General features: G+C 41.9%; 1 protein-coding gene across 1 annotated transcript in view; it reads left to right on the forward strand.

Moving 5' to 3' along the window:
• The first annotated feature begins 1632 nt into the window (after window positions 1–1632).
• Window positions 1633–16274, forward strand: part of LOC145410065 (QRFP-like peptide receptor) — a 597699-nt gene continuing 583057 nt past the window's right edge. The window contains exon 1 of the mRNA XM_080280279.1: window positions 1633–1985. Coding sequence (XP_080136405.1) covers window positions 1633–1985 — 353 coding nt within the window. The remainder of the gene's footprint in view (window positions 1986–16274) is intronic.

Raw genomic sequence — 16274 nt, forward strand, 5'->3', positions numbered from 1 at the left:
GTTGTCTACACACCCAGGTTACAGGTGTCCATAACAGTAACTGAAAACATTTAAGAAGGCAGTGAATGAGTTTACTTTTCTCCTATGCCAAATTAACATACTTTTTCTTAAATAATAGGCTGTCATAATAATTGTAAATAAATTGGGAGTTTGCTGTACGTCAGGGAGACATCTGATGTGTACTGGATGATGACCTGAAGTAAAAGAAGTTTGTGATGGTATGGCAGTGCTTGAGAGAGAGAGAGAGAGAGAGAGAGAGAGAGAGAGAGAGAGAGTGGCTGAATAACGATTTTAATAAATAAAAAACATGCATGAACCAATAGCGAACTAGTAAAAAAAAAAAAAAAAAAGGTAAGTAGATGAAAATTAAAATGTTTTAATAATACACAAAAATTCTTGTAATTTGTGTGAATAAACTGGACCTTGAATGCAAAGTTCATTAGGACAGAAAGATACGGTAGATAACACTGATAAATGGGTACAGTATGAATCAACTGTCGGGTGGGCGTGATGTGTGATGATTACAATGGATATCTGAGGTGGGATTGTGTGGGCTGTAAAGATCGCAAGAGATATGAGGCATAACACTTAAAGCAAGTAAGTTTGCTCGGAGACAGATAAACAGAAAGATAGCTAGACAGAAAGACATGTCGACAGAAACAGTCTGGTAGATAGAGACATGTACACTGATAGTACATTTATTAACTGATAAGCAGAACAATAGACCGATAGATAGGTATGTAGATTCATACTAAATGGATAGAGTGATTGACTGAAAGATGTTCGAGTAAGTATAACCCCAAAAATTTCTTGATGTTCCAACAGTCCTAATAGAGAAAATCCCACAGTCATTGTCGTATTTTTCAGCATAATTAATCATCTAAATAATCAGTGTTCTAGCACATATTTTTAAAGATTATGTTACTAAAACCATTTTATTTTTTCTTCAACAGGCAACAAAACTCGACACCTGTGTACGTAAAGCTGCGAGTCCGAGGTACGATTGTTTGGGCCCAGTGTTTACAACACGAATCCAATATGGCCGCCCAATGTTTGCCTCTCCCTTCCTGGGTCAAAGGAGCGGGATCTGGAGCGCATCCGCAGCTGTTTCATGCTCTTTGCCTACACTTTTTCTGGTGTTACTCTGAACGTTGAATTGGCGAGTAAATAAGCAAACGAAAACAAATACTCATTGATGGTAGTTGCTAAATGAAGGGAAGTTAAGCCAAGGGATTCTTTATCCAGACACCAGCAAAGAGTGAAAGAGGAAAAAAAAAAATATTTGTTCAGACTTATCAGTTAAGGAATCGGATGCCAGCGAAGAGGTAGAGAAAGAACGATTTAAGACGTGAACTAAATAGGTTCAAAGATGATTGCGACAAAGTGAAAAATAAGCTAATGTGTAGAACCTGATAGAAAAGCTCTGTCACATCCTGAACCATGATGTAAAATATGGAATAGTTACCAAAAAATAATAGGTGCATAAATATTACATAAAAGACAATATACAAGGGATAAAATAAAGTGACAATGGACAAGCAGGGAAAAACAAATCATTGAATAGAAAGACTACCTACCCCAAAAGAAAAGAGAGCCTCAGGCCAAAGTAGACGGGAGCATAACAAACAGAAAATGACGCCGTACGTGGCACTCTACGACGAAGGAGGAGGCCGGGAGGAGAGAATGACGGAGGAGAGAATGCCAGGAGGAGAAATACTGGCGGAGGAAATAGGGGAGGAAAACTCGGCTTTTGGAGTGGACTTAAACTCGATCCTGAATACCGAGTCAAGTGTCCTCTTCAGTCCATCTCCCTCCTCCATCTCCTCATCCTCCCCACAGCCCACCGAGGAGTTTTACGACTACGATATGCAGGAGTCGATGAACACGTATTACTGGGATGAATTGCTGCCACCCCTCATCTTCTACATCATCACCCTCGTTCTGGGCGTGGTTGGCAACTCCCTCATCATCTACACCGTCTCAAGGTAAGCAAAGGAAATCTTAACTATTTCACCATTTCACTCACTGACTCTTTTTTTTCCTTCCATCTTTTTGTTACCTCGCCCGGGACTGAGTTCGGCGAGGTATTGTTTTTGGTCGAGTATGTTTGTTTGTTAGCAACATTACGGAAAAACGGCTGAATGAATTTACGTGAAACTTTCAGGATACTTGGGCACTGGCCCCAAAAGGAAGTGATAAAATTTCGGGGGTAATCGAGTGACCATGAAAGGTCAAATTCAAGATCACGGATTTTCAGAGTGCTGTAACTTGAAACCGGTTGAAGATAGAGATAGTTATTATTATCACCATACGGGAACTCTCACATGGGCTTTCATTTGGCACCATGACCTTTGACCTTGAGTGACCTTGAATGGTCAAACACAAGATCACGGATTTCCAAAGGGCTATAATTTGAAAAGATATGCGCCATTATATTAGACTTTAATGGTTTGCTGGCACTTATGGCAGTACTGACTCAGTATTTAACAGTAATAAAATAACTGCTGTCAGATGAGGTTTGTTGTGCCTGACATCACTTGTTTTTCATTTTAGAAGGTGGTCCATATATATATATATATATATATATATATATATATATATATATATATATATGGACCACTGGACTGCGGCGAGGTTTAAATGAAGCAAAATGATCAAAGCCAAGTTTGTTTGCTTTTGAAAGCTGTTAATAACTTCAGTCGGATGATTAATTTTTAAAATATTAAATTCTTGTTAACTCCAGCCGATAATACCTCCATCAAGACAGACGTATCAAACTGACGTGGTTGCATACACTGTAGTCTTTATTAACCCTTTCAGCACGCGGAGGCTCGCCCATGCTGAATAAAGTAGTATGGTTGCAATGATAATAAGATGCAGTAGTGCGTCATTTTTAATGGTTTGTTGTTCATCCACTGGAGTCAAGGGATAAATTGCTTTGATCCACTCTTACTAACCCTAGATTTTCTTTAAAATCTAAACTGAGATATTTTTATATTGATAGGAATCAGTTAAAAATACTCTCAAACTCATTTAGTTAAAAAAGCTGCTTCTAAAATTAAATATTCTAGAGGTAGTATGAATGGAATAAAGAGCCTGTCTGGTTACTTCCTTTCCCCCCCTTCCTCTCTCTCTCTCTCTCTCTCTCTCTCTGTTCTTTTCATTCTTGTTCATTACACCAAGGAACTAGGTATGAAAATAGTATTTTTTGGTCATTTATCTTTGTACTCTTTTAATTTACCGATATTTTGGTCTTTTATCTTTGTACACCTTTAATCAACGTAATACTGTACAGTGGGTTCCATCGACCTTATCAGCTGACCATAATATGAGTATATTATCTGATGAAATGCCGAGCTGGATTTAGGAAAGTGTAAGATTATAAGGAGAGCCAGTTATAACCTCTGAACTGCGATCACAATTTATTACACTTTGTTCTTTCTGTCATCTATAATTATTCTCTGTTACTGAAGAAACGTTTCAGATTATAGAGATTAAATGTACTGTACGTCCTACTAACTCATTAATTATTAAAGATCTTTCGTAGTTCAATGAAATGCCTTTAAAATACTGTAGTTAATCTTGTTCTAAAGTTGGTGTTCTTTCGCTGTGTCGCTGTATTGACATTTATTTTTATTATTTTAGGGAGCCAGGTGTGAATGTTTTATTTTCCTCTCTCTCTCTCTCTCTCTCTCTCTCATCTTTCTACCGTTTTAACCAGGGTATCAGGTTCCATAGGCCTTATCACCTGATCATGATAACAAACGAAATCTTCAGCTGGATTTAGATAAAGGGATAGTTAACAAGAGAGCCAAATATAACATACCACGTAGAATTCCTGTGACATCTAGTTTTCACACAACACTTAATAATGATTGAGCTCGAGTTAAATTAGCAATGGTGTCAGCGGTGGGATGGCTTGTTTTGTGACTATAATCTGTTTGTTTTTACTGAAAGAAAGCGGGTCACAAACTGAATGCTAAGGTGTGGTTGAATAAAATATAATGAAAAATAGTTATGTGTTACAGATGGGTGTCTTTGCTTGATATTCAATTCCATCCTCCAGGCTTTCTAAACTTATCTCTTAACTGAAATGAGAGGGGTTAAAGATCCCCGTGATACAAACTAGTCCTAGACCCATCATTTAGTTCCGGGAAAACATGTGGACTGGGTTTTTTCTGTATCAAAATGTCACCCAGGCATCTCAAAACCTAGCTTAATAAACATCACACCTATGGAACATTATGCTTTTAGACGCTATGGTTTAAATATCCAGCAATAATACTGCCACTGTCTCCCCAAGGCTATGTTAAATAGGATGATTATGCTTTCGTCGAGTATACGTGTGTATTTTCAAGGTTGATGGATTTACTGTAACCTGTGTAAACTTCTAAGGAACAATAGTACTGCAAACACTGAATTGATGAAGCCTGTTATTTTTCTTTCGAGTGCCGTTCAGATTGTTGTCTTGGCAATATCTGAGGAACTACAAAATAAAATAACGATCACTGGACCAATATATGAAGTCGTATATCCATATGTCTGTCTACCTGCTTGTCTATCAATTTATCTGCTTATGAAGTGTGTGTGTGTGTGTGTGTGTGTGTGTGTGTGTGTGTGTGTGTGTGTGTGTGTGTGTGTGTGCGTGTGTGTGTGTATTTTAATTACACGGGTTACAAACCAAATCATCTCTCTTTCCGAAACCATCCGTTCAAAATATAATTTTTTAAAAAATCTTCTACAACGACAACAACAACAACAACAATAACTACTACTACTACTAACAACAACAACAACAACAATAACTACTACTACTACTACTAACAACAACAACAACAATAACAACAACAATAACAGCAACAATATGAATAACAATAACAATAGCCTGTTCACCTGCATGAAAACTTCCCCTTTCTGCAAAAATTCTACTGTCATTGAAAGCGTCTTAAGTGATGGAGAAATACATTGTGGAGGGAGAGAGAAAGGCGAGGAAAGAAGGGGAAGATAGGGAGGCAGGAAAGATTATAGGTATGGACAAGAGTAAGACAAGGAGGCACGTAAGCAAGAACGGGTATGCTGCGACGTACAAAAGGAATAATTGTAAACAGAGGAAGGGGGATGCAGGGTAAGGAAGAGGAGGTGACGGAGGCAGAATGAAGCAGGACGGAAGAGGAGACAAAAGATTAGGGATAGGGGAGATAAAGAGGAAGGTAATTATGGAGGACAGGGGAGTTAGGCAGGGAGAAGGGGAAGGATGAAGGAGGTAGGGAGGTAAGAAACCATACGGACTGGCTAAAAGGCTGAACAAAGCATGAGGTTTTGAGGTAGGCAGATGGGTAACTGTTTTAATCTCAAAATCGGTAACAAGGAAATGAGTTTTGAAGTGATATGTGAAGAATTTGAACCAGTACAGAACAGCTGTTATAAAACTGAATCCATCTACAATGCGGAAATTTATAACCATGAGTGGTGCTAGACAGGGACACCTTCTCGTAGTGGCACCGAAATTGTCCGTCAGCTCTGCTTTCTGTTTATGCAAACATCCCTCATTTTTTTCATGCGTCCGACTCTGGGCATACGCTTCACAGCCAGCTGCTCCCAAGGCCCAGTAGTCCTCCTACATACCATACACCTCTACATGTCACCACTTCGGCGCTAACACCCACCGTCCATATTGAATACATGCTAGGGCTGTCTCGTACAGGACTGGTGTATTGGTACTAGCAGGGGTATTTTTTTGTCATGTCGGCGGGTCTTCTGATAGATCAGTAATGTCTGATTTTTATGAAATTCAAATCCTTACACTATTCCCTGCACCAGCGGGAATTTGAACCTGGGTCCAGTAGGACTGCAGGCCACCTCTCTGCTGACTGAGCCGCCGCCTCCCCCTACTTCCCTATCCCCCCAGAAAGGGTGATGCACTGCAGGAGGAGGATAACTTCAGCCTGCAGTTCACGGGGTTTACATTCCGATAACCTGGGACTGCAACTACCACTATTACTATTAGTAGTAGTAATAGTTGTTGTTGTACTACTACCACTACTACTACTCCTACTACTTCGCCGACTACTATTAAGGCTTTATGCTTATCTTACAAGGAGAAGAGGAAAGCAAGTCCATTAAATTTTGAGGATAATTTCTGAAGACTGTGACAAAGACTGAAAGCTCCTGTCCGCTCTGTAGTTTTGCTGACTGCACTGTGTAGTATGGGATGCAGGCTGATTCAGTATAATAAACACTGGTGTTCCATGAATATAAAAATCATGCTGCCTTTTTGTTTGTACTTAAATATTATCATCTTAAATCACAGGATGACCCTTCAAACTTGAGAGGTTGTGTGTGGCCGGGTAGATATTGTATTGTCTATCACATTCGGCGCTGGAGAGGGACGCCTTCATGTGGTGGTATCGATATAGCTGGGCAACTCCACTGCCCAGTTATACACGCATCCCTCGGCAATCTCCCTCTCCCCATGAATGAAGGACTTGCAGGAGGAGGGCAATTTCAGTCTCCAGTCCACCGAATTCACGGCAGATAAGCCAGTTGTTGCTACTACTACTGCTACTACTAATACTACAACTACTACAAGCACTACTACTGCTACTACTGCTACTACTACCACCACCACCACTACTACTACTACTGCTACTACTACTACTGCTACTACTACTACTACTATTACTACTACTACTACTTCTACTACTACTACTACTGCTACTACTATTACTACTACTACTACTACTGTAATCTCTCCCACTACTACATGACACTCATCAGCTCAATAAAATCGTCTGGAAGGTGTTACAAAAGATGTCCTCGGGCTGAAAGGGTTGGGCATAAGACCACTGGATCCACCGTGTCATATCTTCTGTTATCATAATCACCGTTAATTCCATCGTTATCAGGCTGTTTGGTGCAGCTGCGGCTGTTATTACTGTTAGTTTTATGTGTGTGAAAATGGTGCCATTATATTTTGCTGGTTATCTATACGTGACTAACTACTGGAGAGAGAGAGAGAGAGAGAGAGAGAGAGAGAGAGAGAGAGAGAGAGAGGAATGAGCAAACAATACATCCGGTACACACACGAGCAAAACACACACACACACACACACACACACACACACACACACACACACACACACACACACCGGCGTAACGGATGTATAGAACAATCTCTCAACCCTGGTCAAACCTGGCCCAGCAGACCCGTCGACCGCAGGTAAGCAGCTGCTCCTATGCTGTCGTCTTATAGGTTTTCAACACCGATGGTGATGTTTCTTTGTCACAGTGTGGCATATGTTGTGCAGTGCTTCGCTATGTGTGCGTTAAGTTGTGTAGGCCTATACTACAAACGGGGCACGTGTCATCAGTGAATCCACCCAACCCAGTTATAAGAAGGGAACTAAGGATAGCTTGGTGATATCCTAATCTTAGCCTATGAGTACCTACTGTAGGTAAATTCAATCAGCTCTATTGAAGGATGTCTCCGCTGGGTGATACTAAGATGAGGGCTTGTGTTATAGTGTTCTGATTGAGGTGTTATATTGCCCTGCATGTGAAATGAGTGTGTAGGCGTTTCTTCGTTGCTCATGTTGGGGTGTTTGGAGGTGGGTTGTTGTTGAAAAAAGTATGGTAATAATTAAATGGAAATGTGTGATAATTGTTGTGTGTGTCTGACTGTGCTGTGTCGGTGTGTTATAATGACAGGGGTGATGTGTGTTAGCGCAGGCTGCCGCCTAGAATTATGTGCCTCATGTTAAGGTACTCTCTATTAAGGAGGACGTTGGTTTCAAGTTGTGAGTTGTGAGGGTGGCATTAAAGAAGCCAGAGATGATTTATAGAGCTTTATGTTGTATGGTTTGCGAGGTGTTGTAGTAGGTGTTAAGTTAGTATTGGAGTAAATGTGAGTTATGGAAGCTCTGTAGTAGTAGACTGAATGGCGGCATAGTTATAAGGGTAGATCTGAAGAGTTAACGTACTATGATTCCATATATTTCTGGATAATTTCTTTCTTATTAAATGTTTAGTTTTCATGTTTCTTTTTTGTGATATTGTTTACTGCATATTGTTGGAATTTTTTACTGATATGAAGATCATTTTAATCTCATGCCCGACTGTAATAATCTGGATTAACAGTTTTCAAACTACCAGCTCCGAATCACCTTCTACTGGTCAATAAGTGTCAATCACCATAATGGCATTAAAGAAAATGTTAAATAAGGTGGCGTTTAACCCATATACTTAGGAATGTCTCTTCTAAGTGAAACAAAATCTGAAAGTAGTAAGACTGATACAAAAATTAAGTCCTCTGTCTGAAGGGATCAAGTGTCCATTACAGAGGAAATGGCGTATCGCTGAATGTTGCCACGGAGCATGTTAAAGGCAATGTTCAGTACAGCAGTGCACAGCAATTCGTTCCACTTTGTTGTAGAACACATATGAAACTCTTAAATGATTTTCCGTAAAGTTTGATGGTCTAGAAAGATCGATTCAGTGCGTTTCGAAAGTTTTTGGTCACTGCCTCACTATTTATCACTTTGAGGTGGATCATTATTTATGTCTGCATCTTGTTAGAGCCTGTGTCAGTAGTTATGGCTCGGCCACCTGTCAAATCATGGCCCACGAATGATTGCTGGGCTCGGGTCACAAGATAAACCTCTTCATCCATCAGCCTGTGAACATTGGTGCTTAATCAGTTTAACCCCCTTAACCGCGGGGCGTCACTTTCGTGATGCTCGGCCACAATGGATCATACCACGGGGCATCACTTTTGTGATTCTATGTTATTTTGAATTATCCCGGGCTCTCAAGTGGTGGCTTGTATCATCTATCAGTACTGCCAATGTCCAACACTAGTCAGCACTCCAAATCTCATCTGTACTCCCATCCATTGTTGACAATTTAGCGATTTTACCCCCTTCGTGACTTCCCTCCCTACCTGCCCTCCATTACCCTCTCCTCTCACCTCCCACGCCGCGCTGCGCTACGCAAATTTCCCCCTGATTTTTCCACAGATTTCATCCATTGAAATAAGCCCTATGCCCTATACTTATACAAAATAATATATACCAAAAAAAAAACAGGTAAGTGATAGTGTTATACACCAGAAATTGGCTAATTATCACCTGACAAAACCTCACGTGCATTCATTCGCTACATTACCACGGTAATTTCCCCTTTGATTTATGCCTTGTAATCGATGTCTGTAATAAAACTATATATCAGAAAGGAAGGGAGAATCCTAACTGACATTTACATTCACCTGGAACTACCTATTTCTTTATTTATTGCCGAGATTTTCTACCTATAAAAAATTAGCCTGTAAGTTAGCAGCAGTCAGCCTAAAGTGTCATTGTCAACCCTTCCCTTCTAAGATAAGCCGCGGCATTTAGTTCCTTGTCCTCCGCTGTAGAGAAACCATGTCACACTCGCGCCCCGCCATTCCTGCCGCTTCTGCGCCCACTGCAAAGGGCCCCGTGACCTCTACTCCTAAGAAAAGTGGTGAGGCAAGCAGGAAAGGCCTTAGTGACTCTGCAGTGGCACGTGAACTGGCAGAATTGTCCATGATAATGATGGACAGTGACTATGACGATTCGGGTGAATCGTGTGATGAGCCGGGTGAGGTTATCGCGCCAGAAACAGCAACAACGAGTGCTACAGTAAGTGAATCAGTGTCTAGCTCCAAGGGAAAGGAGCCTTTAGTGCAGCAAGGACAAGAATTTGGGAAGAGAGTGAAAAGGCGGCGTGTTAGCCCCAGAACAATGCCCCCACGTGACCCAGCCCGCCATGAGTCACGAGTGCATTCACCTCCCCGTTCCCCAAGCCCCACTTTACTCATCTCTTCATCATCGTCGGCTGAGTTATCTCCGGAGTCTTCGTCGTCGGAGTCACCACCAGCATTAACAGTGAAGACAGGCCGTAGAGGTAGAGGTAAATCAAGGAGAGTGAAAAGTAGTGTAGCTAGTATGGTAAGGGCTGCTAGTGCTGTACGGCAACCTAGGGTCAGTGAGAGTGACCTTGACCGAGATAAACCTCCCTCACAGCCAACCTCCACCACCACCACCACCACCCGCCCTACACTGCCACAACAGGGAATCCTGGACGCCTTCGCGTGGACGGAAGGGTCAGATTTTGTCCCCGAAAATCTAGTTTTTGATGAGAGCTCCTCAGGAGTTTAGCCTGCCTTCACTATGGACGAAAATGCTGAGTGTGTCGAGTACCTTTTGGCCTTCCTAGATGACGAAGTCATGCAGCACATATGTGATGAAACCAACAGGTATGAATCACAACGTGCTGCAAGTGGTACAGGTGCAGCCAAGATGCAACAGTGGTCCATGCTGGGAGTGCAGGAGCTGTATGTGTTCTTTGCCCTCATGCTTCTCATGCCACACTCCAAGAAGCATGAGTTGGAAGAATACTGGTCCATGGACCCCTTACTACCCTCACCCACCTTCAATAAGTACATGGCCAGAGATCGCTTCCGGAACCTCATGGGAAACCTGCACTTTGCCGACAACGATGTACCTTCCCAAACCGACCCACTCTGGAAGATCCGGGAGATTCTGAGCAGAATGAAGGATAAGTTCATGTCATTCTTCCACCCCTTTCAGAAGGCTGTCATTGATGAATCCTTGGTTTTGTTCAGAGGACGTCTTCGGTTTGTCCAGTACATTCCAAGCAACGCCATCGCTTTGGAATTAAGTTCTTTGTACTGTGCGACTGTAAGACGGGGTACATCCTTGACTTCGTCATATATTCAGCCAGCACTGTCGATCTCGATAAAACACACCCCCTTGGCTTCTCAGGCTGTGTAGTGAAAGTGCTCCTAGAAAAGTATTTTGGTGGGAATCATGTGCTGTATACAGACAACTACTATACAGCACCGAAACTTGCCAAATATCTTTCTGAGCACGGCATTGGCTCCTGCGGCACTGTGAAAAGTAATCGTGCCAACTTCCCCAAATTCCCAGAGGCGGGAACCTCGCAGCGAGGAGACGTGCACCTACGCAAGTGTGAGAAGATGCTGGCAATACGGTGGCATGACAAGAGGGTCGTGCACATGCTCACCACCGTACATAAGGGGGAGATGAGAGACAGTGGGAAGGTCGACCGTAGGACAGGCGAACCTGTGATGAAACCTGATGCTGTGTTGGACTATAATATCAACATGCGGCTGGTGGACAAGTCCGACATGATGATTGGTGAGATCGACTGCCTCAGGAAGAATACTAGGTGGTACAGGAAAGTTTTTCTGCATCTGATAGACATGACGATGCTGAACGCCTTCATCCTGTACAAGATGAAGGTCAAGCCACCCAAGTCCTTCTCCCTGAGGTTGTTCGCCAGGACTGGTGTCCAGCAGCTGCTGGAAAGATATGGTAGGGTGACAGCAGCAACTCCAAGGCTCCATCCAGTAACACTTCCCGACCGACTTGAGCAGAGGGCGTATATGGATCGGCACAGACTTGAGCTAATGCCTGCCACAGGGAAAAGGAAGGCTGCGATTCGCAGGTGTCAGGTATGTGCACATACCACACGTCGCACACCTGAGCATAAACGCACCTCTTGGCAGTGCACTGAGTGCCAGGTTCCCCTCTGTGTTACCTGCTTCTTCGATTACCACAGCCAGAAGCAGTTCTAACAGTGCAAGTGTGGAAGCAGAATTATTTGGAAATAATGTGTAAATAGCAGGTGAAAGCAATGGATGTTCAGTTCATATGATTGAACAGTGTATTATAGTTTTATCTTACTGAAAGTGACAGTGAATAACATAGTGTAAGTAAAATAGCAGGGTAAATATTGAAAATAGAATAGAAAATGTAAATAGTAATGTAAGTAATTAGTAATATAAGAATATGAGTACAAATAATTTATGTTATAACAGTGAAAGTGAATCCGTGGCTCTCTACATATTTTACTGAATGAAAAATTGAATGACTTCAGTGACAATAAACTAATACGACTGAAGGAAACTTTTGGAGAAAGACTCCAGATATATATAAGTGTGATATAGTAATAGAAATATAAAGTGTCAGGGGTTTTATGAATAATAAATGACAGAGTGCCTAGAGCGAACTAGCGCAAGTGCGACGATCGACGCGCTCGTAATTTCCATTGCTTTCACAGTGTTTTTTTTTTTTAGTATGGATCCCAAACTACTTGAAAATTGTAGAATAGTGTTTATAGTGTTTGTATCTGGCTGTGGTAATCATATTACGGGTTGTCGGGAAGTGTAAAGTGGAGACTTCGTTACCCTACTTCAGAGGTCTCCACAAGTCCTACGGTAACAGACGAAGGCTCAACAATCATTCCAGGAGAAAGCTGAAGGTATGTGCCATAAGCATATTTAATTTTATTATTCTAGGACTAATAACTGATTTTTGGCAAATATTTTTTGAGAGTCTGTCGGAGCCCAAATAACCCCGCGGGACACGCAAGTCATTGGTAAACAAGCCTGCGGTGTAGGGGTTAATAGGAGAACTCCAGAAATGATGAGATTAACGAAGATTATATCTAACCCTTCCAGTTCCAGTAATCTCTCCGCAGTTGCACACAGTCTCTTCGTAGTATCAAGAAAGAAACGACAATGACCTGCTCGGGTGAAAGACATTCAAAGAAATGTCTCCATGTTTTCTGTACGAGAAATTAACCACTTTAACAGTTATCTTTATATTGTACCATTGCTGCCAAGTCTGGGGAGATTCTTCCAACAGAAGTTAGATATATCCTTCATCAGCCCTTTTTCTACAGAGATGAATATACACTTCTGGTGGAAAGAAAAATAAGAAAAAAGTTATGAAATTAGACGTTAACACATCAGATCAATTTATGGTTATGAATCTCACTTGTTAAAGATGTATACGTATATTCAAACTGACCCTGATGATAGTGATTTAAAATTGGATTGATTAGCAAAAATAATTATAATGCTCAAATGATAACAAATTAATATTACACACTTCGTTATAAAAAAATTCTTTAGTACTAACGCATTATAAGAATTATATGACATAGTACTGACAATCTGTTATAATGCTATAGCTTACAATTATTCTTTTACTATGAATGCATCTTGTTTCGTTCTCCTGTGCCACAATTATTTCAGCACTGGAAGTGAGCCAGCTATATGACATCGCTTATGTTATGATCATAATCACTCCTGGCGTGTCAGATGCATTGCCAAATTAATTTAATTGGCAGTGTATACAACTCTGGTCATTTTATACAAGCACTTTGATATTATAGGCTACAGTGCAATATAATATTGGTATGAAGTACGAATAAGTGCACTATTGAATCTGTCCAGTGAATAGTTAGCTTAGATTAACCTATGATTCATTCATATTCTCGACAAACAAATATTTTGCTCACTTGATCATGTGGATAGGATGGAGATTGAGACTGACTAGGTGAAGGTATGCGAAGGAGAGGAGGAGTGTGTGACCGAGGATGAAATGAAGGGATGGGGTTGACAGGTATAGGCTTACGACAAAGGAGGGGAGGGGGGGGGAGGTGAATGGAGATAAGGCAGTTTGTTAGCGGAGGACTGAGCGATAGGCAAGCGATAATTTTGTTTGTGGCAATTCCTTACGGGATTAAGGGGTCCGGCGACAGACTGCGAGTGGAGAGAGAGAGAGAGATACATATATAGTTAGGTACTCGTAGGTAGCAAATATATGATGCAGAAAATCACAGTATAGTCACTCTCATTGTTAATATTGCTAAGTTTAACCTTATATCAATCATAGGTTGTGTTTCTGTGCTTAGGCTTAGCTGACGAATTCCTGGGTCATGAAATTAAGCTCTGAGACACTTTCTGATAATTCTCAAGCTCACATTGGAATGCCTCACGCTGAGGAACCTCGATTCAAATTTGATTAACTCTTAGTCTGCCATGACTCACTCTTGTCTAAACAAAATCGTCTTGGCATTTGCTGCAGTCCAATACTAATTTGATTAACTCTTAGTCTGCCATGACTCACTCTTGTCTAAACAAAATCGTCTTGGCATTTGCTGCAGTCCAATACTAGCGTTTTCCCCCCCAAATGAGGGTTCAGATCAACATTCAGTCCTTGATACCGATGTACAGTACGTTGGTAGACCTGTGACCAACAGTTAGCGTAACCTGTACTAAACATCAAGTGAACTACCGTGAGTATTATTCCTGAGGTTTGCTTAGATTACTTTACCATCTCGTACCCTAGAAGGATGCCTTGACGTGCGACACTGATATGGCAAGGCGATGGAGCTTCCCTCTTATACAGTCCTCTCTCAGCCCTTTGTCTGTCCCTCCCAAAGACGATGGTGTACTGTGAATGAAGGTTAGTTTCAGCCTGCAGTCTACCGGGTTCACGTTCAGATGATTCTGGGGTTAAATCTACCACAACAGCTACTACTACGACTAATATTACATCACTCTCTGATAGTCACAATACTTAGCATGTACGAGTAGTAATGAGGAGCGAGAAAACAAACGTTACTGCTTTTCTGACCTTGCACGTTGATGGTGTTGCAATGCGCACTTCCTTTACTGCGTCATGACATCTTTGTACACCCTGTATGTCTGTGTAACTGGTGTAACTGCTCTCTCCCTTCACCCCTTCTCTGTCTGTCTGTCTGTCTGTCTGCCTCTGTCTGTCTGTCTGTCTGTCTGTCTCTCTCTCTCTCTCTCTCTCTCTCTCTCTAACGCATTTTACTCCTTCCCTCCCCCCCCCTCATCCGCACTGCCTCTCCCTCTCTTTTTTCACGCATTATTTGCTTCTCTCTCCCACTCAGACTCTTTTCATTCCTACGCTCTCTCGTTATCACTCTTTTCACGTTTGCTTCCACTACCCTCCCCCCCCTTTCTCTCTCTTTCACATACACACACACACACACACACACACACACACACACACACACACACACACACACACACACACACACCTCTTTCTCCTGCATCCACCCCTCTCGCGCGCTCTCTCTCTCTCTCTCTCTCCATTCTCTCTGTCTGATGCACACACACACACACACACACACACACACACACACACACACACACACACACACACACACACACACACACACACACACACACACACACACACACACACACACACACACACACACACACCTCTTTCTCCTGCATCCACCCCTCTCGCGCGCTCTCTTTCTCTCTCCATTCTCTCTCTCTGATGCACACACACACACACACACACACACACACACACACACACACACACACCTCTTTCTCCTGCAACCACCTCTCTCTCTCTCTCTCTCTCTCTCTCTCTCTCTCTCACGGATCATCGACCTGTGCGGACATAACAAGCCGGTGTGGTCAGACCTTATTTCCTCAATGTAATATACACTTGTAAACACTGAAACAGGGCATGTCACCTCAGTGTAATTAATGTATAAGGATAACTAATATTTTTACATTTTAAGTCTTCTCTTTGTTGAAAACATGTCTCATACACTGTTTGTACTTTAACTTTACCCAAAATTACCATCATTCCATTCTGACTGATGACTTGTAACAACTGATTAACACGAGATTGTGATGCCAGTCACGGAAAAATGCTATGGAAATGATGTGGAATCCTAGTATTGTCTTTCCCTGTCACTGATCTATATGAAAATAAGCTACAAAAGACCTAAAATCTGGGCCAGGCAAAGGTGGCAGAACTAACGTTGTTCTGTTTGTGCTTCCTGGCAAATATCATCCGTCTCTGATCACCTAATTAATGTTGAGTATGCTATTGCTCTTAACACTAACTTGGCTCAGGTTTTCGTCTTTTTGGAGTTTATTTCACGTAGTTCAATGGCATTAAAAGAAGTTATATTACTGTTCTGCATTCTTTTCATTTCCTCGTGACTAATATCATATTCTAATGTTAATCTATTGTTACAACTTTGCAGTTAAGATGGGGATATGACAATTATTAGATCAGGTTAGAGGAAAAGGCATATGGTGCCTAATACAACTGCAGGAAGATGTTTAACCATCTACCCTCGCCCCAACACTGTTGCTAAACATTTGCCTTGTTCAGCTTTCAGCAGACACTATTTTCTGTCTGTGGGCCTTCCCCCATCACTGTTTCCCTCTCCCTTCCGTTCATATCCCGCTCATACTCTAATAAAACTTTCTCCTTTGTCACCCCAGACGATCCTCAGTTCCCTCCCCCTCTCACTCTTGCCCAGTCCCTCCTCACATTCATATTCCTCGCATACTCTAATGAAACTTTCTCCTATCCCCAAGCCCGTCCCCCACGAACCTCCGCTCCCCTTCCTCC

The sequence above is a fragment of the Coenobita brevimanus genome, chromosome 84 (genome assembly GCF_032717465.1).
Source record: "Coenobita brevimanus isolate Jiangsu-jjx chromosome 84, ASM3271746v2, whole genome shotgun sequence".
NCBI classification, from domain to species: domain Eukaryota; kingdom Metazoa; phylum Arthropoda; class Malacostraca; order Decapoda; family Coenobitidae; genus Coenobita; species Coenobita brevimanus.